Source organism: Cavia porcellus, unplaced genomic scaffold (assembly GCF_034190915.1).
Source record: "Cavia porcellus strain 051 isolate PalLab524CR breed Dunkin Hartley unplaced genomic scaffold, mCavPor4.1 scaffold_31, whole genome shotgun sequence".
Classification (NCBI taxonomy): domain Eukaryota; kingdom Metazoa; phylum Chordata; class Mammalia; order Rodentia; family Caviidae; genus Cavia; species Cavia porcellus.
Genome location: NW_026947514.1, coordinates 10,005,537 through 10,021,272, shown reverse-complemented (window position 1 = coordinate 10,021,272; position 15,736 = coordinate 10,005,537). Strand labels below are relative to the sequence as shown.

Below are 15,736 nucleotides of genomic sequence, written 5' to 3'. Positions count from 1 at the left end.
GCGTTTCCTGTTTGGAGCCGAAGCTGGGGCCACAGAGGAGGCTGACCACTGGCTTTCGGGACATCCCCAGTCTCCTTCCCTGGCCTCTACTCTGTTTGGGGAACCCAAAGACAAGCCCAGTTCCAGGCCTGGGCCTTTCCCTTGCTTACTTCCTCCTCAGCCCCTCACCCGAGCAGCAATGGGGTCTCAGCTCCTAGACACTTTGGATATATTACTCCTCGAAGTGCCCCTCGAGGGAGGTGCCCTTGGTGTCCCCCTCTCGTAGACAAGGACACTGAAGCTGAGAGAGGTAGTGGATATTGTGCAGGGTCACACGGGTCATAAGGGGCAGAGATGGGATTCGAATAGATTGGGTGGCTTCCAGTGTGTGCTGCATCCTGATGCTAAGGAGGACAGGACGAAGCAAGAGCAGAGGGGCAGGAGCCGAGAACTGACAGGACAAAGAGAGGAAGCGCCTGCTGCTTTCTGGGTATTGCCCGGGTTTGCCTGGTGATGGACTAAGGGGAGGCATGCCTGGGGAGCAGCAAGTCAGACAGCGGAGAGCAAAACAAAACACTGGGAAACTTGTAGAGGACATTGCTGTGCTCGCAGTGAACACACATGAATCAGGACTGGAAGAGTTTGGACACTGGTTTGGTTCTGCTTATCTTTGCAACAAGTTTGAGCATTGTATATTAAAAATTTTACAACAGAAAATGAGATCCTACCACATGGCCCTGGGAGGAAGACAAGACCTTAGGGAAATAAGCTTTTTCCTTCCTTGAAAGCTTTAGTTTGTCCGTTGGGTGTGACAAACCTTCTTCACTCCACCAAATGATCAACTTCTGGCCTTTCTCCCATGCTCCTCTGTGTATATCCTTGTAAAATCCAGTTTTAGTAAGTGTCTGCTTGGTCAGTTCAGCAAGGGACAACACCCCTCGCTGTCTGCTCAGTATATCTGATCAGAGCTTCTGGCCTCCACCTTCCCCAGGTCTGATCACCCTTGGCCCTCAGCAACAATCTTGTTAGATCAGTTTAGCCAGAACCTCTCCTTACCCTCAATTTCCTCTGAGTTATTTTCCATCTGCTAACCCCCACCCTGTTCCTTGGCTATAAATTCCTACTTGTTCATGTTGAATTCAGAATTGGCCAGTTCTACACTGAGTTCCCATGATGCAATGCTTGTGAATAAAATCTGTTATTACCCCTGTAGCTACTGTCCAGTTCTGGACAGGCTCCTAATTGGAAATGAAGCACTGAAACCAGTTAAGATGCCTCTGGGGGTATGTTGTATTTGGGTGGAGAGACCTCTGAGGGAGGACCCTGAAGAGCTGGGGCAGATCGGGGGAGACAAAGAACAGAACTATAGACAGGCTGCAGGTCCAGCTTTATTCCCCTGGACTTCCTCCAGGAAGCCCTCCAGTGGCCTAGCCTTGCTCAGCCTTCCTGTCTCTGGCTCCTAAAGCACACCAGCACTTCTCACAATCAGCCTCCCCCAAAGATGGCACTGAAATTCCAGAGCTCAGTTAGCCCTTGGGTTCCCAAAGGAGTACAGGTAACGAGTGCCTGGCACCTCTCCACTCACTGGCTCCTCTAGCTGCTGGTCATCTGTCAGGGGAATACAAGCACTCGCTGGGTCTGAGGCCCAGGGCCACTTGGGGAGAATACCTCATCCTAGTCAGAAGTAGACACCCCAAAACAACTCCATCCCTTTCTGCAGTCATTGAGAATGCCACACTTTCTTTCCCCCTGGACTCCACAGACAGTGAGATGATTTAAGTTGAATATATAAATGTACGGCCTTTTACCTAACCTCACTCATTCCCTCACTCCCAATTCCCTCTTCTCAGTGAGCAGAGGCCTAGTGGTTCACTACATCAGGCTCTCTGCTTTTTTTCTGGGTACACGGTTGGACTACATTTCCCAGGACCCATTGCAGCCAATTGCGGTCCAAGGCTGACTTTCAGACAATAGAGTATGGGCATGGGAAACAAACCCCTTCTAGGCTTGGACGGTAAGACTCACCCACAAGCCTCCTCCATATACTTTCTCCTTGTAGCCTAGTTTCCAACCCAGGGAAACTAGAGGCTGTATGCTAAGGAGCCTTTGTCTGCTGAGGTCCCTGCATGATGATGACTCTTAGATGTGAGCAAAAACTGGCTTTCACCAAAGTTTAAGCCATAGTTTCATTGTAGCAGCTGGCTAATCATCCATGACTCCCTGCTTCCCATGGTGACTCTCATCTGATGGTCACTCTACACTGTACTCTACCAGCAGTGGAATGGTGGTTGGCATAGAACGGACACCCCATATGTGTCCAACACATGAATGAATGAGATGTATTTTACCCATGCCCTGGGCCTGGGTCTCTGTGAAAAGGCCATGCTCTGGAAGGAAAGGGAACCTGCTTCAGCTTTCCCTTTCTAAAAAAATTAGCCTTTAATTGGATTAATGCAGACACCTTTGGGACCCAGATGGAATCCTTCCTACAGGGATTCCACCCTCGTTCCCCCCTCACAGGGATCCCTTTGTAGTAACACCTGCCACACTGCACAGCAAATCTTTGCATCTCTCACCCTCCAACCCTCACCATCCAAACATCCTGGACCGCCAAGGCCAGTCTGCCTTATTCATCTGCGCATTTCCTGGTATTGGCACAAATGTTCCCTGAGAAACAAACGCTAGAGAATACTCACTGGCCCTTCCTCCACTGCCGCCAGTCTGCCGCTGATCCAGGGTCAGATCCACACAATACCCTGTATTCCTTTCTAAGGGGAAATGAGCTAGTGCTTGGAATATTCCATGGATTCTTTTGATACACTTTTTGGATTTAATCCCTGGCCTATGCAAAAGTGGTCCATGAGGGAACGCTGGTTCAGGTGGCTGAGTCCAGCAGATTAGAAGAGGCTCAAGCTGGCAGTGTTATCTATCAGGGTCTCACTGTGGATGGAGACCCCTAAACATTTGCCCACTGAGGTCTGGGCCTGGCATCTCTGTGCACACATCAGACTTCTGCCTTCAAAGTGCCTGCCCATTTGATTCTCACAAAGCTCTGCATTCAAGTGAGGTGGTGAATATTACGTCCATTTCACAGAAAAGTGAGGCTCAGAGTGTCTAAGTGACATGTCCCAGATCATGGTTTGATAGGGTGCCAAGCTGACACTAGAACCTAGGGGGCCAAGCATTTCCTCCTCTTTTCTTCCCTTTTCTCCAGCATTCTTGTGGTGAGCTAACGAGAAGAAATTTCACCCTGGCCATGAAGAGGTGCAGCCAACAAGTCGTGATGGGGGGAGCGGAAATTAACACTGGCTTTTGAGTGATAAGCTGAGCTCAGAACAAGACTGGCCTGGGTGCGCCGGCATTCTCCTTTCTAATTTTAAACCCTGCGGTGGGGAGAGGAGAGGCTGTGGTTAGCAGGTACTACATGTGCTGCCGCAGAGGTCGAGCCAGAATGAGCAGGGCGAGCACTTACTCGACTTCTCTTCTCTGATGGTGTACTCGAGCACCTCGGAGGAGCCATCATCCGGAGACGGGAAGTGGACACAGAGCACCAGACGCTTTCGGCTGCTGTCCCGGCGGACCAGGAACAGCTGAAACCAGAGAGAAAGAGGTGGCTCAGTGAATAGAAGGCGTGGGTGCAGACTAGAAGGTCCACAGTGGGTGGCAGCCACTGGAAGGCTCCTGAGACAAGGCAGAGGCAGTTAAGCATCCCCGGGAGAACGCAGGCTTCAATGCCAAGAGACCCATGTCATCTGGCCCACGTCCAAACTGAGGCTCCTTAAATCCTGATTTCTCATTTGTCCACTGGGCAAATCAACCAAGTCAGCTTTTCTCAGAGGGTAGTACAGACCCAGAATCCATGGGGCAGGGCTGGATGTTCCTGTACTTGCCCTGAGATTCTCTGCATGTGGGGCTATAGCTGAGAGTGACGCAAGTGTCCAGGGACCCGTGCTTAGAACAGCCCTGGCTTACAGAGGTCATGTGGAAGCCATAACATTCGGGTGAATTTCAACTCACTCCCTAGCACATAGCTCTGGGGAAGGCTGTTGGAAAGAATCACAAGAATCAGTTAATTTACATTTTTCCCCTGCAAAAGCAAAAATAGCTAGTACTTGACGCGAAGCTGTGTCTGACATGAAGCTGTTACAGTACTGCACATGTATTAACAGGTCCTGTCTTCTCAGTTACCTCACGGTATGATTTTTCCATCATCTCCATTTTATAAACAAAGAAACTGAGGCGCTCTCTGATCCTCATGGGACCTGGTCCCCTCAGGTGGGTGCAAGAGCTGAGCCCACAGAACACACTCAGGAAGGGTGGCCTGGCCAGGGTCTCCAGGGCTTCAGCGCCCACACACCGGTGCAGACGCTCAAGACCCTGTGCTACAAGGCTGCTCTCTATGGATTCCACATCATGGCACTGAGGGGCATCATCCAGCAGTGGGATCCTCTCCTCTGATTAACAATGCTCTGGGCCCTGATGACACACAAGTGTTTCAGTAACTGACCACTGGTGCAGGTCTGAGCTGGAACCAGCATGTCACCCCTGCATCTCCTGCTATGCCAAGGCTTCTGCTCTGCTCCTGGAGGGTCTCATGGGCAGCACCCTCCCCACAGCAGTCACCGGGAGGGGACTCTCTGCTGCCTGTCACAGGCTGTTTACAATGTCCATTTCAGCCCCTCCTGGCCCTGCCCAGAGTTGTCCCTGCTTCCCTGTTGACACCTCCTGCAGTCTCCTCGGCTTCTAGGACACGGTTTCCCTGCCACCCTTGCCCCTGTCCTGGAGTCTGAGTCTATGAGCACCAGGCCAGTCTGCAGGACCAGCAGTGAGGCCCAAGCTGCCAAGAGCATGCCAGGCGGGGGCCCTGAGCACGGGAGGCTCAGGAGGGGAACTTCCCATTAGGCTCTGGAGTCTCTACCTTTGTCACTTGTGACTGGTCCTTGACTATACTGCTGTGACATTACAATTGTTAATGCAATATTGTTAATAAACAATATCGCTACTGTCAACCTCTAGCAGCTGACACAGACGCCCCGTGTCTGAACAATAGTGCACTAGGTCCCGCTCAGTTTTTTTATTAAATGCATGGAGTTCTATCATTATCCCCCCCATGTTTTAGATGGTGAATCAAGGCCTAGGGAGGCAGTGATGGTCTAGATCACCAAGTAGGAAGAGCCTGGGTGCTGTTACTACCTGCGTTGCTTGGCTACTCACTGGAGGTCTTCCTCTGCGTGAGTGTGCACAGCCCTTGCTCTCTCAGAGGCCCTGCCCAGACTCTACTCCCCTCCCTCTGGGTGCTAACCTGAGCATGAACTGACCCCAGGACACAGCTTCCAGGCAGAGGTCACTCTGCCTCTTCTCCAGGGGTTCAAGCTGCCGCTGCTCCAGCGGCGTGTGGGACACTGTGAGTGTGCCAGTGTGTAGGTGAGTGTGAGTGTATGTGAGTGAGTGTGTGGGGCAAGCATGGCTGACCTTCACCCTGATTCCTAGTACAGAGCTCCAACATCCTTCTGACCCATGTCCCGAGGGCCACACGAGTCTGTCATACCTAAGGAGCCCCGTTGACCAGACTTGAGACAATGACAGCAAGTGGCTCCAGGCCATGGTTCCAAGGGAGGGTTGGCCACAGAGATGACAGCCTGACCTCATGGTGGGGCCAGGACTGGAGATGAAGGTCTCTCAATTGTGCCTATGAAACGGGACCTCAGTAAGGGCTCTGATCTGGGCGCTCAGGGTCACTTCCTGGTTGGGGAATACACTGCTGGGCAGGGACAGAAAAGTACCCAGCTCCTGGGATGTGGGTACCAGGGCTCTGCGTCTACCTGCCTAGATCTCACCCCATGTTTCTCTTCCTTTCAGTTGCTCCTGAGTTCAATCTTGTATCACAAATCTGTAATTGTATTTGTGACACTTCCAGTGAGTTATGAGGTGTTGTCTCAAGCCTGAATAGGGGCTTTAGAAATCCCAAATATAGGGGCTGGGGATTTAGCTCAGCGGCATAAGCGCCTGCCTTGCAAGCAGGCAGTCGTGAGTTCGATCCCTGGTACCGATGAAAAGGAAAAAGACAAAAAAAAAAAAGACAAAAAAAAAAAAAAAAAAAGAAATCCCAAATATGTAGCCTTGATGGACAGAAGTATGGGTGGTCTGGGGACCCCGTTCGGGCTGGTATCCAAAAAGTAGTCTCCCGTTAGCTGTGATGTCTCTGTGACACCAAGAAGGGGACAAACTGAACTGCTGCTACTCAGTTGGGACATAAGAATTGGTGCCAGAAAATACTGGGAGTGTGAGACAGAGAGTGTGAGGCTGAGTGTGTAAATGTGTGTGTGTGTCACAGTGTATGAGTATGTATATGTGCAAGTGTTTGAGTATATCTGTGAATGTGTGTACATGTGGGTGAGTGAGTGTGTGCGTGTGTCTGTGCAAAGAGTGAATCTGGGGTGCCCCCAGGACCGCACTGCTGGCTGTGGAAAAGAAGCCAGAGCAGGAGTCAGTCATGTTCTGGAAAGGCCTTGTTGGCCTAAGCAAAGTTTGACCCTTGAACCTGAGCTAGGGTGGGCAGTGGGAAGGAGCTGGTGCCCTGTGACCTGAAAGCAAGTCATGGGCTCCTGTCTAGCTGGGACAGTGTGCCCTTTGCACCTACGGTTCACAAAGGGAGACATGTGCCAGGTCATGGTTAGAAAGTCAGGGGCATGGTCAAGCTGTGCCTGCCCATTTTGGACACTGCTGAGCTGGCACAGGAGGAAAGGGCAGTGATTCTCAAATGATGAGCCATGACCGTTAGTGTGAATGCCACCAAAGATTTTCCTTCCAAAATAAAATAGAAGACACTTGATTTTCATGAGTGAAGTTGTGTGTGTGTGGGGGGAGATCCCTGCATGGGGCCACGGTCACAGTGCAACATGTACTATGCTTGTATTCTACAATGGTTTCTTTCTGTTTTGTCCACATTCCTAATACATGGTGAACTGTGTAAATTCTGGTGGCCAGCCTGCACTAGGCCTTCCTGCCATGCACACTGCAATTGTATTTCTCCCTTTGCTCAGATATGGACCTTGCTTTCACCCCACGCTGCTGGGAGAGAGAAAGAAGGGGACCCTGGGATGGACACTTCTCCAACAGACCAAGAGGGATATGATCTTTCTCTCTGATTTTCTCTATCTCTGTTTCTGTCTTCTCCTTCCTTCTTTCTTTCCTTCTTCCTTTATACTGGGCATTAAGCTTAGAGCCTTTGCACTGAGCAACATCCCAGCTTTTTTTCAGTTTTTAGAGACAAGGTCTGGCTAAGTTGTTCAGTTGCCCAGGCTGGGTTTGAACTCCTGCCTCAGCCTCCAAGAATGCTGAGATTTCAGGCATGTACCACTACACCCAGCTACCATTTGCATTTCTTCTTAGCTTTCAGACTGAGCAGCCAGGTATCAGTTCTGTGACCCTGAGTACCTGTGACTCTAAGCTTGTGTCCTGATTGGTAAAGGGGGGTAACAATACCTGGTACCACCCAGCAGAAACAAAGACCAGGTCCTGGGGAAGAACACACCTGACAGGATGTGCTCCAAGGACACCTTTCCATTCGCCCCCACCACAGCTGAGCCCCATTCTTCCACCTCGAAGTCTCTGCTCCACCTGGAACCTGGCATTTGTCTACTACATGGGGATATTGTGAAAAAGAAACCAGAGATTTCCTTGAGGCAGAAGTTGAAAAGACAAAATTTATAGATCTACGACAAGAGGAGGGGCAAATGCAACACAAAAACAGAGGACAGAGAGCTTCAGTGACAGGCTGGAGCTGGAAGTTGAAACCCTCTGCGCCAAGGCTTGGTATCACTCAGCCCTTGCCCCGCCCATGGGGCAGGTCCACAACTATTCCCTTTGGTGGAAGAAGACCCAGGGCACTGGGAGGTCCAATAAACCCAAAGTCACACAGTGGGCTATGCAGGAGCAGGACACAGGCCAGGTGTCAGTCACCACCACACTGCGTAGCCAGTCACTTGATGCTGGCCATCATGACTGTGGTGTTTACTCAGCGGTATCAGCAGGACTGGAAGGTCCTCTAGGCCTGACTCCCATCACCTACCCTTGCAGCACGGCCACTCAGCTCTTCTCTTCTGCCTGGGCCAAATTGTAGGCTCTTACCTGAAAAGGATGATAAGGGAGGCACTGGTCTGGGGTAGGGGGTTAGGGGGTGGGAGAGGCTGTGAGTTCCAGGGCCAGGGAGGGAGTCCGGGTACAGCCTGGATAGAGGCTCCTCTGATACGTGCAGCCCAGGTGGTGGAGGGGGAAGGCCAGGCTGACAGGTGCCCACTGCAGGCAGAGCTGTGTCAGTGCTTGGCCTTGACCAGTTAGAGTTAGAGGCTCAATCTGATGCCCCTCTGAGGAGGTCTAGTTGCTGAGCCACTTGCTACAGCCCTCTCGGAGGCATCCACACACAGCACTTGAAAACACAGCACCTCTGTGCAGCAGTGACTCCCAGAAAACCTTCTAGATTGTGGCGAATTCCCTGTGTGCAAGCTGGCAGTGTTCAGACAAGTCAGCGCTGGGCAGGCCATCTTTGTGAGCTGTTTGCATCCTCTCACTCCCCTCTCACTGGTGGAGCCTGGTTATATTCAAAGGAGATACTACCAAAACAAGGGAGGTTGCTCAAGTCACCTAGTGGAGGACCAGCAAGCTGACTGGGCCACCCAGAGCTCTTTCTCCGGCCCCTCCCCCCAGGGAGGGCTCTGTGTGCAAATTCTCCCAGGACCCCTGGTCTTCTTTCTAACATTGCAACCAGCTGCTCACAGATGTGGTATAACACACATTCCAGCTCCACCACCTACCAGCTGCAAGTCCCCAGCAAGGTTACTGTCATTCCCTCATCTGAATATGAGCACAGGAACAGTCATCATCTAGTGCTGCTGTGAGAGCTGCTGCTCGTGTATATGAAATGCCTGGCACAGACCATGCACTTCATAATAACAATTTGTAGGTGACTATTATTTATCATTCAGCAGTGCTAAAGCACGTACTGAGACATTTAAATGCGCAATCTCATTTGGTAAATAAATAATTAGCAGTAAGATTAACACTGTGTTTTAAGGTAGACCAAAAGGAGAGGAAAAAATGACTCTCAGATCATTCACTTATGGGGTAGATTAAAAATGACCAGAAAGTTCTTGTGACTCCTCCCACCAAGAGTGGGGAGGGCAGCCTGGAGCTGAGGCCAGTGCTTCAAAGGATCCCAGGACTCTTTCCTTCTAGAAAATACTTCTAGAAGCACTGCCCAGGGACCGTTCCCAGCCCCTTAGAAACTTGTAAGAGAGTTAGTTGTGAGGTAGCATTATGAGATCCAGGAGGCTGGCACAGCCAGTGCAGGATCCCCTCCCTGCCTACCCTAGCTGGCACAAGTTTTGGAGGGTTGATGGCATGGATTTGGGAGGATTGACTGATTCTGCTGTGGGTGGGGTACGGTATGTTTTGGGAGAGAAAGGTGCAGCTCCTGCATCCCCTCCCTTGAAATACATAAAAATCAAAAACAACATATACTAAGCACGCTTTGGTTCTCACACTCCGTTTTCGGCCTGCACCACCTAGAGTTGTCTGCTTTTCTACTTTTGTTATTTTAGGACTATTTTCCACTTGTATGAGGAAAATTTCCAATCATGCCTATTAGGCAGGAACAGAGGCAGCTGGTTCTTCAAGAGGTCACAACTTCAGGGGCTTCTGTGCCCAGGGAGGTGGACAGTCCAGTGGTCAGACTCTACCCTAGATACATGCAGGTGTGAGTGGGCAGACCTGCAGCAAAGGTCCTCACCAATCCAGTCCCGATCCAGCAGAGCTGAGGACAGTGTGTAGAACTGTGTCCAATACCTTTATTTTACATATGGGGAAACTGAGGCTCATTCTCTTCATTACACAGAGCATGGCACAGAGCAGCATTCTCAAGGCTGGCTGCAGGTCACAATCACCCGGGGAGCTTGTAAATTGCACTAAGCGATGTGGCCCAACCGAAACCAGAGAAATAAGCATTTCTGGGGTTGAGGCCAGGTCACTGTATTTTTTAAAAGGCTCTGAAGGTCGTCAGTTGTGGATTCAAGTCAGGGTTCATCATTTAGCAGCCATGCTGCTCAGGATGGGTCCGTTGTCACACAGAGCCGAGTGTCCTGCAGTGCAGAGATTGTACTCTTGCTCCCTAGGGCTGCTGGGGGGATGAGAGCTGGTGCTCAGTGCCCCACAACAACCAATGATATCTGTCCCTTGGCCTTGGCCTCGTGAAGGGACAGGAGGGGCTTCACTGAATGCTAATGCCAAATTAATAATGAATGACAGTATTGGGCAAAGGGCTCTGGACTACGTATACACTGGCCCATACAACATTTCATTGCCTGTGAGTCTTCCACTTGCCCCACTGTCAAAGGCAAATTTACAAGAGGGTTCATTCATTAAAGACCACCTTTTGGCCTGGAAGCCAGGTCACTCCAGTACCAATGAATGCACCCAGCACCTCGGTTTCTAATGTCATTCTCCAACCAAAGGAGACAAGGCCAGTTCTGGGGTGGGGCAGGAAATAAGGTGAGGTTGTAGCATGTTGTAGTGCCACAAAGTAAGGAAGTATGCCAACCAGAAAAGATACACATGTGTAACACACACAGACACACACACTCACACACAAAACAGGATGCTTCCAAGGGACACAGGAGCCAACTGGGACACTGGCAATGGCCAAAGTTGGAGTGACTCGTGCAATGAAATAAGGAAGTAAATAATAATACACAATGAGATTGGAGTGCAATTCAAAATAGAAAATAAGATTCCAGGATCCCATGTTGTCATAAGAAGATGATTAAATCAATACATGGAGGAGAAGAGACAGATCTCTCGTAGAGAATAATTCCAAATACATTATGCATGTAGAAGACAACTGTCTTCTCTCTCGGGTGTGCTAAGCACAGTAACTTCCTTGCAAAGAGGAAAGTATGAAAGGGAGAGGGGAAGAGTAACTTTGAAGTCAAAAACCAAACGCTATCTCACTATGTGATCAAGGTCACCAGGCCTGCAAAGCCGCTTTATATCAGGTAACCTCAACACTTTACCTCTGCACGTTCCTTAACCCAGTCTAACCATTAGACAGATCCCCAGATGTGCTCAACCAGTGCTTCTCAAAACCCTCAAGGTCACCGAAAACAAAGGAAGTCTGAGAGACTGTCAGAATAAGAGGAGCCCAAGGGGATAAGATGATTACATGTGGTATGGTCCTGGATGGGATCCTGGGACAGAAGAAACTTGAAAATGAAGAAAATCTTCAGTGCAGACTCCTGGTTAACACCAGTGATTGTGCCAAAGTTTCCATACTACTGCTGGGTGTTTGCAGCAGGAGGAATTCAGTGTGGGCACAGGGGACTCTCTGTACTATCTTTGCAACTTTTTGTAAAACTATTCTAAAACAAAAACAAAAACAAACAAACCAGTGTAATGGCAGAGGAAAGAAAGGTGGCTTTTGATTTCCTTGTTGCTGGATACACACAAATCACCATGTTCCCAATGTCTTATCAAAAAGCAGGTTTGGGGAGATGGGTTCTGAGGGAGGAGATGAGGTGAGGTCAAGGTCATTGGTTTCGGGGCTGAGGAGGCTGGGCACTGGCTCTGGCCATGAAGCAGCACTGCCTCCAGCTGCCAAGGGGACCTGGGAGGTCTCTGAGAGCTCTCAGCATGGGAACCAGCCACACTGAACCCAAAATTATGGAGTCACGGTGATGATAGAATCTCAGACAGGCCTGTGGGAGAGATTTTATGCAGCAAAGGGCTTTTCTAGCATTCCTGAAGATCATGCTGTAAACACTCTACAATAGTTTTCTGTGCTTCCATTCTGCACATGGAGATGGAGACACTAGTATTGCCCACCTGATGGAAACTGCTGAGAGGATCCATCAGATGGCACAGATGGCCATCTCCCTTTGTATAAGCACGGCTTATCATGTTCATACAACAGTGATGAAATAGTCCAGCAACACGTTTCTCAGAGCTGTAAGACTGTACTTGGCATAATCTATGCACATTGTCCTATATGTTTTCAATCATCCCTTATAACATCCTATGCAATGTAAATGCTGTGTAAATGGTTATTACACCATATTGTTTAGGGAATCATCTATACACATTCAGTATGGTTGGCAATTTTTCTCCATACATTTCCCACCCATAGTTGGTTGAATCTATAGAGGGGGAACCCAGAGGGTCAGGGTGGATGATTATATTGTATTTCTGTTTTTGCTTGCTTGCTCCTTCCTTAGTGGTGGGTATGCTTTGGCCCAGCTAGAACCGGACTCAGCTCTCAGCTGGGTCTCAGTTATCAGCTGTGGACCTTAAGTAGGTGATTTCACTTCCAGTGGTACTGGCCTTGGTGCCCAGGCCTGGGCCTCATCTCCACTGACTCCAGTCCTAAGGCAAGCAGTCCAGGTTACAGGCTGTTTCCAGTTAGAGTCCTAGGGCAAAGAGGAGGGGCTGGAAAATGAATCCTCACAATATGCAGCTTCAGTCCAGCAGTGTCAGGAGTCAGTGAATAACACATGGGTGTACAGATGCCCGGGGCTCCCCAGCAGGAGTCAGCTCCAGTTGCCCCAGGCCTAACTTGTGTGACAAGTGCACTCACAGCCATCTTCCCTGCTTGTCTCTTAAATCCTTGGCTTAGAGTCTGTCTTGGAGGAAGCCAAACCAAGGCACTCTTCTTAGCCCTGGATTCACTGATTGTAAATGGGTCAATAGCAGAACCTTCCTCAAAGGATTATTGAAAGATAGTGATTGAAAAGTACAGAGCCTGGTATCCAAAAGCATCCCACAGAACCACAATGGTCATTTTCAGTTGGCTTATTCTAAATGTATTATGTACATACGTACATACATATGTGTGTATGTTTATCATTTATTCATCCATCCATCATCCATTGCCCATCATCCATCTACCATTTTTCCATCATCCATTGTCCATCTATCTATCCATCATCCATTATCCATTCATCCATCCATCCATCCATCCATCCATCCATCCATCCATCCATGGTCCAATGTCTATCCATCCATTGTCCAACCATCCATAATCCATTGTTGTGATGGTGGATACATTGTGTCAACTTGAGAAGTTTAGAAGTTAAGTGACTTAGTAGGGACCAGGGTCCTCAATTTGTAAACATTCTGAGCTTGTGAAAGAGGCGGGCATGGAGGTGGTATGAGTGGTACACTCCCCTGGCAATGGTTTGGCCTGATTACAATATAACAGAGGAAAAGAGGATTGCTCTCCCTCTTTTTGCTCTTGCAGCATTTCTGCTGCCTTGAACTGTAGACCCTGTGCCATGCCACCCTGCCTTGGAGCCAGATGATTGTGGACTGAAACCTCCATAACCACGAGCTAAATAAACCTTTCCTTCTTCCATTTTGGGTGTCACACATTTTGTCTTAGCAATGAGAGAAAAGTAATCAAGGCAATTGCCATCATCCATTATCCAACATCTTCTCATCCATCATCCATCCATCCATTATTCATCACCCATCCATCTATTGTCCATCACCCACCATTCAAACATTCAGTCTTCATCTATTTCTCTTCTTGTGTTCTAGGAACAGCACCCCTGAGAAAGAATATTAATGTCTTCATTTCAAAATGACAAAAGTAAGGCTCAGAAAACTTAACCTGCTAGCCCAACTCACACAGCCTGACTCCAAAACATCTTCTGACCATCACACTTATATCTCTTACTTCATCTATAAAATAAGGGAGTCTGAAACCATTCTCATCCTGACACCCTCTGGTTCTCAGCCTCCTGGCTGAGCTCTCAGGGTCAGAGAGGCCAGTATGGCTTCCAGACCCCAGTAGTCCTGCCTTTCCAGTCTCGATATCTAGCCAGGCCCACCTGCCACCCACTCTGTACTCCCCAAAGCAGAAGGCAGTCTTCCCAGAGTCCACCACTGAGCTCTGAGAAACCCTGCAGCTGAAAGCAGATTGAGATGAGAAAAGAGAGCAAACAGGCAGCTGTGTGATGGCAGATGCCTCCCCACAGAGCTTCTGAGCTCCCTGCTGCTGCTGACTCACCCCGGCCACCTCCCGATGTAGGATCCTGGTCACCTCTGCCTGGTCCAGCCCGAGCTGAAGCCACACGGGGCACGTCTTGATCAGCTTCTCCAGGATACTGATACCCCGATGAGGAAGGTAGTTCTTGGAGGTGGCTGCCAGACGCAGCCCCATGCTATCCTCCTCCTCCTCTTCCTCTCCCTCTCCTTTGCCAACATCTGGAACAGGACTGAGAAAAAAAAAATCAAAAGATCAGCCTGTCCTGTAGCTGGCCCAGAGAGTGTTACAAGTGGGTGTTAAGTTCAGCTGTGCTTACTGACTTAGCAGCCATGTACTTGGAGGAGGGGCTTCGGGGAATCATACAATGGATAGGCCAAGGGTCTACACCTTAAGGCTCTTACAATAAAGCAGGTGACACCAGGCATAGTGTTAAAAGCCTATAATCTTAACACTTTGGTAGGCTGAGACAAGAGGATCACAAGTTTGAGCCCAGTCTGGGCAATTTAGCAAGATCCTATCTCAAAATAAAAATACTTTTTAAAAGAGTTAGAAATGTAGGTCAGAGAAGAATTGTAGCCAACAAAGAAAGAGGCTGGGGCCTTCTCTATACGCCTGTATGGAAGAAACATACAAAACAATATGAGAAGAGGAAGCAGCAACAAAAAGTCCCCAGCCTCCAGCCCTGAGAACATTGATCCAGGAAAGGTAAATACAAAAGAGATTGAGGACAGCAAACATGAAATATCAGACTCGGTACCAGTGGACATAAAGAGATATCTTTGGGACTTTATAGATGAGTTCAAAAGTGAAACATTTAACCAAGTAAAGCAAGATATAAATAGATTTAAAAAAGAAATGCTAAGCACCTCTCAAGAAAAAACAGATGGAAGAATGGAGGAACACAAAAAAAGGAGAAAATTGTTTGATGAAGAATATAAAGAAAACATAGAATACATGAAGCAGGTTCAAAGAGATTACCAGAAATTAAAAATTCCATTGAAAGCTGGCAAACCTACTTGAAAGAAACTAAGGATAGATTATCCAAACTGGAGGACAGGTTTGCAATGTGGGATTATGAAAGGAAAAACTTCTTAAAAATAACAAGGAAACAAGCAGTAACAATACAAAGGCTAGAAGATGACAAGAAGATCTATAACTTGAGAATAAGGAATGTGAATGAAGAAGCAGGGGTACAAACAAAGGAACTACAAAGGCTACTCACAGAAATAATTAAGGAAAACTTCCCAAACAAAGGAAAAGGAAATGATATTCTGATGTATGAGGCATACAGAACTCCAGCCACCTACAACCAAAACAGAGCCATACCCAGGCATATAATAATCAAGATCCCAAAAATTCAATATATAAGAACAGAATATTAAAAGCTGTTAGAGACAAGAAACAGATCATCTATAAAGGAAGGCCCATAAGAATTCTCGACACACCATCAAGTCAAGAAGAACATGGAGTGAAATATTCCAAACCCTGAAAGAAAATTAGCTCCAGCCCAGATTGATATATCCTGAAAAATTGTCTCTAGAAATTAATGGAGAAACAAGATGCCTCCAAGACAAAGAGGAACTGGGGAAATTTGCAACCACCAATCCAACTCTACAGAGAACACTGCAGGGCATTCTAGAGAGACAGAAAAGTACCAGGATTCCAGGAACAGTGGAAGAGAGGCCTCAATGAATGGAGCAGAAATCAGAACGAAGAAAACAA

At 48.4% G+C, this 15,736-nt stretch overlaps 1 protein-coding gene across 3 annotated transcripts in view; it reads right to left on the bottom strand.

Annotated features, from left to right (window-relative positions):
* The window catches only part of Rin3 (Ras and Rab interactor 3), a 114,830-nt gene that overhangs the window by 65,379 nt on the left and 33,715 nt on the right, over positions 1-15,736 (bottom strand). For all 3 annotated transcript variants that reach the window (XR_010044811.1, XM_063240903.1, XM_063240902.1), the window contains exons 2-3: positions 14,036-14,243; positions 3,452-3,569 (exon numbers count right to left, since the gene is read on the bottom strand). Coding sequence is in view for 2 of the 3 variants with exons in the window: in XM_063240903.1 (XP_063096973.1) it covers positions 3,452-3,569; positions 14,036-14,243 (326 nt within the window). In the remaining variant the exon portion in view is untranslated. The remainder of the gene's footprint in view (positions 1-3,451; positions 3,570-14,035; positions 14,244-15,736) is intronic.